This window comes from Phocoena phocoena, chromosome 1, assembly GCF_963924675.1.
Source record: "Phocoena phocoena chromosome 1, mPhoPho1.1, whole genome shotgun sequence".
NCBI classification, from domain to species: Eukaryota; Metazoa; Chordata; class Mammalia; order Artiodactyla; family Phocoenidae; genus Phocoena; species Phocoena phocoena.
Window position 1 is genome coordinate 4,411,803 of NC_089219.1, and position 10,292 is coordinate 4,422,094.

The window sequence follows — 10,292 nt, forward strand, 5'->3', positions numbered from 1 at the left end:
AGGTCATTGCTGTGCCCGGACTCGAACCCGGGGCTCCCGGCCCTCGAGGGGAAGCCTGGGGGTGGAGGACAGGGACCCTGCCCTGAGCCCAGGAAGAGATCCTAGCACCTCCTCCCACCAGCTTGAAATTCAAAATAAGGACAGTTTGAACTTCTGAAATGGGTATAAAGAGGCCACGAAGGTTCTAATTGCTCCTGTGATGCCTACTTAGGTGAATCTTTTTGAACTACCAACATCAACTTTGTATAAAACGTTTCTCATTTTGGGCTGCCCCTGCCTTGCCGTGTGCTAAACCCGTCCTGGTCAGACCGCGGGGAGAGGGCGACCCGGCTCCCCTACCGCACCACCCAGCGGGCTCTCCGGTGCTGGGGCGGGGCTCCTGCAGTGGTGGTCCCGGGGCGGCCTCTCGGGTCTCAACTTCCCGACACTAATCCTTCTGCAGGCCACCAGGCTCCTGCCGGCCACCAGGTGGCGATCTTACATCGCGGACCCAGGGCACGTCCTCGGAATTCCAACCCAGGCTGGTGGGCGGGTCAACCGGCACAATGGGTCCTCCTCCCCTAGGCACGGCTCCAACTGCTCTGCCTTTCTCGCCCTCCGGAATCAGCCTCACTGGGATTAGTGGTCCCTGAAGCCAAACCTGGGCAGGGGCTGCCATCTGCACTCGTAGGTCATCTCCGCCCTTTATTAGGGCTTTGGAACCCACCAGGCCGCTCCATCCTGCTGCTGCCCCAGGTCTGACTCACTCGCTGGGTGGGGCCGCTGGATTTGCCTAGAGAAAGGGGCAAGTCCAACCCAAAGGAAGGGTGCACTAGCGGAGGAATTCAGGACCCAGAGGGAGAGACGTTTAGGGGCAGCTGGCCAGCGGTGCTGTTAGGTTCTAAGTGTTTCCATGAAATCGGCCTCGGATTGCCTGGTGCAAATCATAGGAAGTTTTTATTAGATTCTGTACAGAAGATAAATGCTCAGTTGTCAAAAAAAACTACAAACGGATCCCTGGCTCTGGGCTGGGTGGTGGTATGAAGACAGAGCTCCCTCCACAGTGAACCCAGGGCCAAGCTGCTCATCAGGGCAGCAAACAGGCCTGGAGGCAAGACAAGGTGAGAGGGGGAGCCCCACGCTCCGGGGGCCTCTGCCTGGGGTCCTCCCTCTTCTTTAATAGTTTTGTAAAAACCAGGACTGGAGGGACTTCAGGGGACCACGCCTCCTTGCAAGTATTGCCGTTGGATATGAAATACACAGATTGGATATAAAAACCCAAGGTGACAAATCGGCCGGCGGGGGGTGGGGAACAGTGGCTAACCGGCTACCTCCGCCCCCACATCACATGTGGGTCCTTGAAGGTACAGCAGCGTTGGCGAGGCAGGCCTCCCATGGCTGAGGCTGGACTGGAGCCTCCTGCCTTACTCACCTGTGGCCAGCTCCTCCCCCCAAGTTACCCCCCAGCCAGAGACTGAAGGGGCCTCTGAAGGTGAGACAGAGCTGCGTAGTCCCCCCTGTTCTCCCGGCTCCCAGAGGCCTCTCTGGAGCTGGGACCCCGTCTGGAGGGTGAGGAGACAGGCTTGGCCACCTGAGGGGCAGAGGCAGTGCTGCAATTCCAGGTTGCAGAGTAGGAGGGGAGAGGGGGTAGACCAGCTCCTTGCAGGCCCTGGAACCCCCTCCAGATCTTCACATGGAGGGGCCACTGCATGGAGGCAGGGGATGGAATGAGACAGTCTTTGCATTCATCCCAGCCCCTCCAGCTCAAAGTCCACAGCTATTCCTGGGCTTCTCCTTAGCCTGAGTCGAGGGTCTTCCTCCATGCAAGACCCAGCAGGCCCTCCCAAGGGCTCATGGCCAAGCCCAGGCCTGCAAGAGGTCTGCCCAGCATGGAGAGCAAAAGAAGACCCCTGCCCCAGGGTGGAGGAAGACTCTTACCAGGGACCAGGCCTTGAACCCAGAAGCTGCAAGGCCTCTAAGGCAAGATCCCTTCCTGGCCAGACCTGCACAGGTTGGGGATTGGCACCAGGAGAAGGAAGCCCGCTCCCCCTTTGCTTCAGTTTTCTCCACCACGTACCCACGACCTTCGTGGGGAGTCAGAGAGGTGGCTGACATGTTGTGCATAGGCAATGGAGGCACAGTGATGAGAGTGGGATGCTAACAGCGGCCAAGGTGGGTGTGTGCCAATGGTGATGGTGCGAAAGTGTTGTGCTTTAGCTTGGCTGGGGAGAGTTCTCAAGGGGGCCAGGGGCACTAAGTGTGGGAGGCCTCAGGCTTGGGGGCCACGCCAGGCCCCTGAAAACTGAGCCCCACAGAGGACCCATGGAGGGTCCTCCACTACTCACTCCCTGTCCCCTCGGTGGCGGCCGGGGCACACAGACCAGGAGACTTGTCCAGACAGTCCTGAGAGCTAACATGGTCACCTGCTCCTCACAGATGCGGAAACCAAGGCAGAACAAGTCAGCAGGGAGAGCTGCTCAGAGAACTTGGTTTGGGCTCTGAAGACCCCTGTGCTCACAGACCCTGTCTGTACCCCACCCCCTGAGGTGTGACAATTACGGTGCAGAGTGGGAAGCGGCTGCAGTCTGGTGGCTCCTGCAGGGCTGGGCTTTGTTCCGTCCGGCGGTAGCCAGCTGCCCCGTGCGGAGCCCGCCTTTTCCCAAGCCCCAGCCTCACTCTGCCCAGAGATGCCCTGCCCAGAGGCTGGTCCGCGCCCAGTGTGGTCGTCCGGGGCGGGCTTTGCCCCTCCAGGCAATGGCCGCTTCCGGGGCGGCGCACAGCCGCCGCCCCGTCAGGGCTAGCGCAAGTTCAGGCGCCGCCGGCGGCCTCAGCGTAGCCTGCCCCGAGCCTGGGCCGGGTTAGGATGGCATCTTTGGTGCTTTGGCCCCGTGGGTGGCCCGGCCCGCCTGGAGACTTGGGGAGGCGCCGGCGGGCCCTAAGACGCCGAACCCATCGAGTCCGAGTGCAGCGTGATGTAGCCCGACGACTCCGAGGGCGAGCTCAAGAAGCTGCTGATGCTGCCGCCGCCGCCGCCGCCGCCGCCGCCCGCCGCGCGCAGGCCCCCGGGTTCGCCCCACGACGCGCTCAGGCCGGTCCGCAGGGTCCTGGAATGCGCGTGTGCGGCCGGGCGCGGCCCGGGGCTCCGTTGCGCGCCGCCGCCGCCAGGGGGCGCCGCGTCCCCGCCGGGCTGGGCGCCGTCGTGGGGCAGGGCGCGGACGGGGAAGGGCCCCGGTGAGGCGGGCTGGCGGCGCAGGGCCTGTGGCTCCCGCTCGAAGGCGGTCAGCGCGAAGGCGTCGGGAAGCAGCGAGGCCGAGGCGCAGCGGGCGCCGGGCCCGGCGCGGCGGCGCGGGCTGCCGGGGGGCGAGCCAGGGGCGAGGCGCGGGCCGTTGTCCAGGGCCGGGGGACGCAGCGACAGCAGGCTCTCGGCCGAGCGACGGCGCGGGCGGAAGGGGGGCGCGTCCTCCGCCAGCAGGCCGCCGCGGCGCCGGTCGGGCCCGCCAGGCAGCACCAGGGCGGCCAGGTCCTCTCCAGAGCCCCAGCGCGGTAGGAACGTGGGCAGCGGAATGGCGGCCCACACGTCCGCGTCGTCGTGGGAGAAGCGTCGCGTGGGCGGGACCTGTCAGGACCAAGGGGTTAACCCGGGCTGCCCTCCTGGAAAAGGGGGACCTAGCCTCCCCTCACCGGGCAGGGCCGCCTGGGGTCAGGGACCAGGCCTGGTCCAGGGCACCCTGGTTTAGAGCTGTGAGATTTGGGGCAAGTGTTGTCATCTGTAGCTTGGGTCAGCTGGGGAGAAGTCCCTTTGAGTAGGGTCCTGAGCCCCAAGGAAACAACACAGGCACCAAATGGACCATCCTCCTGGAGCACCAGCGAACTTGGGCACAGGGGCTGGGGTGCCGCCCATGGGTCCACCTGCACAGGCTCTGTGACCTGGGGCCAGCCCGTCTTGGGAGGATGAAAGCCAGCCCCAGGAGCTGTGGCAGGCGTGAGATGGGCTCAGAGAGGAAAGGCCTTGGAGAGGCATATTTGCATCTCCAGCCCTGGCTGTCCCTACCTGCAGGTACTGCATCTTGTCCTCCTGCACGGGCCGCAGAGGGTAGAACTGGGGCAGGTCCCCCTCCAGGGCAGAGAGCTCATACTTGGCCGTCCTGTCCAGGGCCACAAAGTCACCCCCATAGCTGTAGTCCAGGGAGCGGTCCAACACTAGGTCTGGGGGGATGCCACCTTCCAGGCTGGTTTCTGCAGGGCGGGGCAGAAGCTTAGGGCCGTGGAAACTTGGGGGCATCCAGGAATGGGTCCCAGGGACCCCCAGAGACACACGCAGGGCTGGTGGGCTGGTTAACAGAAAAGGAGAAGGGTGGGGTCCTCTATTCAGATCCTGACTCTGCCACCTTGTAGTTGAGGGCCTGGGGAAGTCACAGACCCTGAGCCAGTTTCCTCCTCTATGGGGGTGAGAACTAAATAGACACAAGGAGCTGACACTGCCTGCCAGGTGGCAAGGGCTCAGCCCAGGGTCACATTATTACTGCTGGCAGGGAGACAGGACCGGTCCACAGGAGCCCCGGGGCAGTTCGCCAGGACCCCTAAGGTTGGAAGCTCCAAGAAACACGTTCAGGCTGCAGTCCACAGCCACTCTGTTAACCAGAACGTCTGATTAACTGGAACCCTGGGGGCGGCCAAGCCATACAGGGGAATGCCCCGTGTGACACCAGGCTTGAGTCCTTGAGGGGTTGAAGAACCTTTGGGGTAGAACAAGGGGGCTCTGACAGCTGTTATCCCGCGGACCCCCAGTGACCTCACCCAGGCGCCACTCTCCCTGGGGGGCATGCTCAGACCGTCCTCACCATCACCCGAGTCCTCGTCGTTGGCCATGAGGGCCACGCACTTCTCCCAGACAGCCTTGAGGTCAGCGCGGTAGCGGTCGCAGGCCCAGAGGAATACGGGCAGCAGCAGGGCCTGGGTCACTGAGCACCAGAGCACACACAGTGCCATCCAGGGCGCCGAGGCGTCAGCCCACAGGCTGCTGAAGCTCACCACCTGTGGGCACAGGGCTGGGCCTGGCACCCGGCAGGACCCCCATCACCCAGCTTCCCTTCCCGGCCTCAGTCCTCCCACCTGTGGGGCAGGTCTGACTGCCCACCTGCCGGAGGCGGGGGAGGGGGAGATAGAGGGGGAGGGGGAGGCGGACAAAGCACTGGGGTTTTGGGCAGGAAAGAGACAGAGTGTGAGGGGAGAAGTCCCTGCCCACCGACAGCCGCTGGTGCCAAGATGAACAGTCACAGCCCCGTGTGTGCAGAGCCCTTCACAGTGCACCAGGTAGCACTGGGCACGGCCTCCCTCATTTCACCCGTGACCGCCCAAGGAGGAGAAGGCGTGGATTACCGGCCCCTTTTTTGAGAGCCGGGTCTCAAGTCTCCCAGTTCAGGGACCTTTCTACCATCCCTGCTGCTCCATGGCTAGTGGCCTCCTTGGCCCTCCCCCTACTCTGAGGGTCTAGACCTCAGACCCCAGAGATCTAGAATCAAAGTAGTTTCTGGGGGTCAGAGGATCCAGCCAGGTGGCCTTTGGGTCACCGCCTAGGGACGCCTCATTCCCCTGCTCCCCCACTGAGTGACATCACTATTCCTCTTTCAGAGCAGAAGTGGGCCTGATGCAGACATCATGCTGGTTCTTCCATGCGAGCTGTGTGACCCTCAGAAAGATGCTAAACCTCTCTGGGGCTCAGTTTCCTCATCTGTGAAATGGGCCAAGAACACCCCACAGGGTGAGGTAAAGATTCCAGACACCATACCAGGCCCGCAGCATGGAGTGGGTTCCACAAACGGCCCTGAAGAGAAGCTGGGGGGCCCTTCCTCCACTGCTGTTCCCATCTGGCTCTGCAATTTCACACACACACCTTCCCTCTATCATCAAGGGACTGGGGACACCAGGCCCCACTGCACACAGGAGGACTCTACTCTGGCCCACTGAGGGTGGGGCAGAAGGTCACCCCTGACTTACGAGGCTGCCACACCACCTGTCACCTTCTGGAGCTTGGGTCCTGCGATGACTCCCTGCCCAGGGATGAAGCCTCTATCTGGTCCTTGCCCCTAGACCCTTCCCTGTCCAGCTCCATAGCCTTCAGGGGCAGGGCTGGAGCCCTATCAGTGGGAGGGCTTGTCTTTGAGTCCAGACGTCATTCTTGGGCTAGGCCTGGGGCATAGCCTCACAGACAGGACCCCAGGCAGCCTCGGTGGACCTTGGACCCTTGCTGGCAGGGTCTTCAGACCAGCCCTCACCTTGACCTTCCTCAGCTCCTGGGATCCAGTCCAACTCCCCAGCACACATTCAAGGCCTGCCCTGCCTCCCGATTCAGGATCAAAGCCGATTCTGCCACACTAGATCCCTCCTCTGTCCATCCTGGGACCTGGACCCACCAGAAGGCCTGTGGCATGTCACCCCACCTTCCATACCCTCTGCATCAAATGGGTCTCACTCAGGTCAGGAAAGTCCCCTGCCGTGTGACAAAAGACCCTGGTCTCTGCAGCCACCTGACATGGGTTCAGACCCCACCATGGATGCCCGGACTTTAGGCGGGCCATGTGGCCTCTCTGAAGTTCAGTTTCCACCTCTGTAAAATGGGGATGATGACGATGCCTCCTGAAAAGACCGGGTGTGAGGATTCAACCACCTAATGCCTGGAGCACGCCTGGAGCACGGCTGTCCCAGAGCCCACGTCCCCCCGCCAGGCTCCTACCACCTGACAGGCTCACCCACCAGCACAGGGAAGCCCATGAGGCAGTCGTATATGATGACGATGGTGGCCACCAGGCCGGTGATCTGCAGCGAGGTCCTGGCGGGCTCGGAGCCGTCGATGGAGGAGCGGCGCTTGCCCTGTGCGTCCTCCACCACGATGGTGGGCACGGTGAAGGCGTGGCAGTCGGCCCGGCGCCCCACCTGCCCCGCCAGCGTCTGGAAGAGGGCGATGGCCGTGCAGACCACGCCCATGGCCACGCTGCCGCCCACCAGCAGCAGGAAGCAGACGCCGAAGCCCAGGCCAATCTCAGCCACGATGAAGTGGCAGCCGTGGGTGTAGAAGCGCTCGCTCGTGTCGTGCCAGCCGACGGCAGGCAGCGCCGACAGGATGAAGGACGCCATCCAGATGCCCATGACCGTGTGCACCGCCTGCTTCTTGGCGTTGCTTAGCCTGGCATGGGGCGGGGGCAGGACAGAGGGACCTGGCGTCACTCACAGGGTCTCTCCAGAGGCCCCTGGGGACCGGCAGAGGGTCCTCAACTGCCCCAGCCCCGCAGTCAGCACATCGTCACGTGTCCTTCTCACAGAGCCCTTCTGCACTGGACACCGTACGCACCCACGTACACCTACACGCGCTCGTCCCTGCAACCCCAGCACAGCATGGGTGCGGCACGCCGCACAGGGACCCTGTCCCCACACCGAGGGTACCTGCGCGCTCAGGCACCCACGTCCCCCTCTCCCAGGACACCAGATGTTCAGGTGCACGCGGGCACACGCCCAGGAACTCACCGGTAGTTGACGGGCCAGCGGACCATCCACATGCGGTGGTAGGAGAGGGAGGTGACGGAGAAGCAGGTGGCCAGGGTAAGGGTGTAGAAGGTGGAGACGAAGACCTTGCAGAGGCCCTCGTTCCATTCGTCGTCGGGGCGCTGGCGCCGCAGCTGCACCACAGCGTAGGTGGCGATGGGCACGGCCACGTTGAGCATGTGGGTGGCCGCGAGCGTACACAGCAGGAACTCCAGGGGCTTCCACTTCTTCTGCTTGGCCCCCATGCTGAGGATGCCCCACGCGTTGGCCAGCAGGGAGAGGCCTCCACAGGCCAGCCAGCCCACCGCGCTGCCGGGCAGCCGCCGCTCATCACTCATGGTGCAGATGGGAGCTGGCCGGCGGCTGGGACATCCTCCTCCAGCCAGGCCTCAGCTCCGAGCAGCAGCCCTCACACGTGGCGGCCTGGGGACACCAGGGACCGTGAGCATCTGCAGTGGGTTTGGGGGGGAGCCAAAGAGCTCTCAGGGACTCTCCCTTGGGCTCCGGCCATGAAGCTCCTGGGGCTCTTGGGAGTGCGAGATAGAGGGGGTCCCCTCATGCTCCATTGCCTGTCTGGTCCTGGCTCGGGCTGGGCCGCTTCGCCCTCCTCTGCCCTCTATGGAACCTCCTGGCTCCCAGGGGATGTATACAGGGGTGCTCAATAAGTGCACATCCCCTCACCTCCACCTACTCCTGGTCAAGGTGCGGCACCTAGGCTTCCTTCCAGGCCGCCTGCATCCTCAGGGAAGCCGCCAGGCCGGGCCCAGGTGGGCGCTGTGCCGCGTGTGTACCTGGTCCCGTCCCAGAACCGGCCCTCTCACCGTCAAACTCCCCAAATCCTCACACAGCCCATGCGAGGCTCCCCCAGTGCATGCTGGGGGCCCTCACTTTCATTGGTTTCCACTTCCTTTGGCCAATGAGGACATGCCTGGAGGATGAGTGCCCTGAACCTCCCCTGTAAGGAAGGGATGCTCTGGGGACCACTCTCGTGCCCACCTTGGGAAAGGGCGGCCTGCTTTACCCAGGTCAGCCCCCAGCAGGCCTTCCATGGCCGTGCACGCCTGGCAGGCCCCGGCACTACCCCGGGCTGGGGGGTACACTAAGCTCTAGTGTACTAGTCATGTGGCCCCAGCAAAGTCCCTGCACCCACGTCCTACTCAAACAGGGACGATGAGGCTTCCTCCAGGGGGAGGCTGGGGTGGACAGACGCCGCATCTCTAGCGCCTGGGGCGGGCCCGGTCTCACACACGGTGGCTGCCCTGGATGCCGCAGGCAGCATGGGACTGTAGCTGGTCCAGGGACCAGAACCTGCCCCCAAGGACGGCCTGTGGATAGGTAGGAACCAGGGACCTAGGACGTGGGGCAGGAGGCACGTGTTGGGGAGCCGCCCCATCCTGCCAGTGGGCCTGGCAGTGAGTCCCCCCGCTTCCCAGCTCGGCGCGTCCCTGCACAGAGCACTGGCCAGTCCCTCTGACGTGAGGCCCCCCACAGCAGGCCCCTCTGGCCACAGCCTGGAGCAGGTGGCGTGGGGGACAAGTGCAGCGCTCAGTGCAGGTCTGCTATGTACGCTGCCTACACTCGGGCCTTCTCACCCTCCAGCCTGTGTAATCTCATCGGCTGCAAGTCTGTTGCCCCCAACACTTATGGGCACCACTGAACCAGACACAGCCACGTGATCCTTCAGGGACTGTCTCCAGCTTGGGGTGGACAGGCCATTGCAGGCCCCTGGCGCTCAGGACAGGGGAAGTGACACCTCCCAGCCTGCTGCCAGGCTCCCCTGCTTGTCTCGTGCGGGGTGTGGCCTGAGCCCCACGGACACCGAAGGATCTCTTGAGTCCTGATGGGTGTCATTCATCTCTGTGCCCCTGCAGTGGGCCTGTCCAGGCCCCTGACCCACAGGAGGAGTCCAATCTGGACCACACCAGTGCCCACTGAGGGCCTTTTAGCAGGGGCTGGGGGACTCCTGGGGCCAGGGAACTTCCTTCCCAAGCATTGGGCTTCTGCTCACAAAGCTGCCTCCCCTTCCCCACCCCAGACCCAGCGTGGGGGGTGAGGTGGCCCCGCTGAACCCTCCACCAGCCGTTCTGCTGTCCGGCAAGCCTCCTTGACTTCAGCATACAGAGGCCACTCGGTATGGGGTGAGGAGCTGTTAGACTCCAGCTTTAGCTCCCCAGCCAGTCACGTGACTCAGCTGGGCCTCGGTTTTCTCATCTGTACGTAGACATGGTAGTCTCTATCTGCCTCGAGAAGCGTGTGGGTAGTCGGTAAGCTATGCCAGGGAAAGCGCTTAGAATGGAGCCAGGCACACAGTAAGTGCTCGATAAATGCTTGCCACATAGACGTCTGTACCAAAGACCTCCCTGCTCACTGAGCTATGCTGTCTCTTCAAAACACTGAGCTCAGAGGTGTGCGTGAGCCTCAGACCTGCGGGCAGACGCACAGTCACCCCAGCCAGAGCCTGGGACAGCCCAGCTTGGAGGGTAATGAGGCCACAGGGCTGCACACAGCCAGGTGGGGTGTCCGGCAGCCCACCAGGGGTCCAGAGCGGGCAGAGGCTTACATTGTCAAATGGAAAACCGGACTCGGCAGGCAAGTGGTGGGCTGCCATCCATTTCTACTCTCATCGCGCCGCCTTGGCCGTCAGATTGGGAGGCCTTCCCTCAGAAGCCCAAGCAGGCAGGCTGTCTGACTCTTGTGACCCTGCGCCTGGCCCAGCCCACACTGCCCACCTGTTGATTGCTGGTCCAGAGTGGTAGGGAAGGTGCCACAGGCTG

At 63.3% G+C, this 10,292-nt stretch overlaps 1 protein-coding gene across 1 annotated transcript; it reads right to left on the minus strand.

Annotated features, from left to right (window-relative positions):
* Window positions 1-2,914: 2,914 nt before the first annotated feature.
* On the minus strand, window positions 2,915-7,856 carry GPR153 (G protein-coupled receptor 153). The gene is made up of 5 exons (XM_065895098.1): window positions 7,501-7,856; window positions 6,733-7,162; window positions 4,821-5,013; window positions 4,031-4,215; window positions 2,915-3,595 (listed from the first exon to the last, which is right to left on the minus strand). The coding sequence occupies exons 1-5, from the start codon at window positions 7,854-7,856 to the stop codon at window positions 2,915-2,917; spliced, it is 1,845 nt and encodes a 614-aa protein (XP_065751170.1).
* Window positions 7,857-10,292: the final 2,436 nt, after the last annotated feature.

Coding starts and splice junctions, on each gene's coding strand:
- GPR153 (XM_065895098.1), bottom strand. CDS start 7,856: ATGAGTGATGAGCGGCGGCTGCCCGGCAGCGCGGTGGGCTGGCTGGCC. Junction 7,163..7,500: donor CGCTGGCCCGTCAACTACCG/GTGAGTTCCTGG, acceptor GCCCCATGCCAG/GCTAAGCAACGCCAAGAAGC. Junction 4,216..4,820: donor CGACGAGGACTCGGGTGATG/GTGAGGACGGTC, acceptor CCCGCCCTGCAG/AAACCAGCCTGGAAGGTGGC.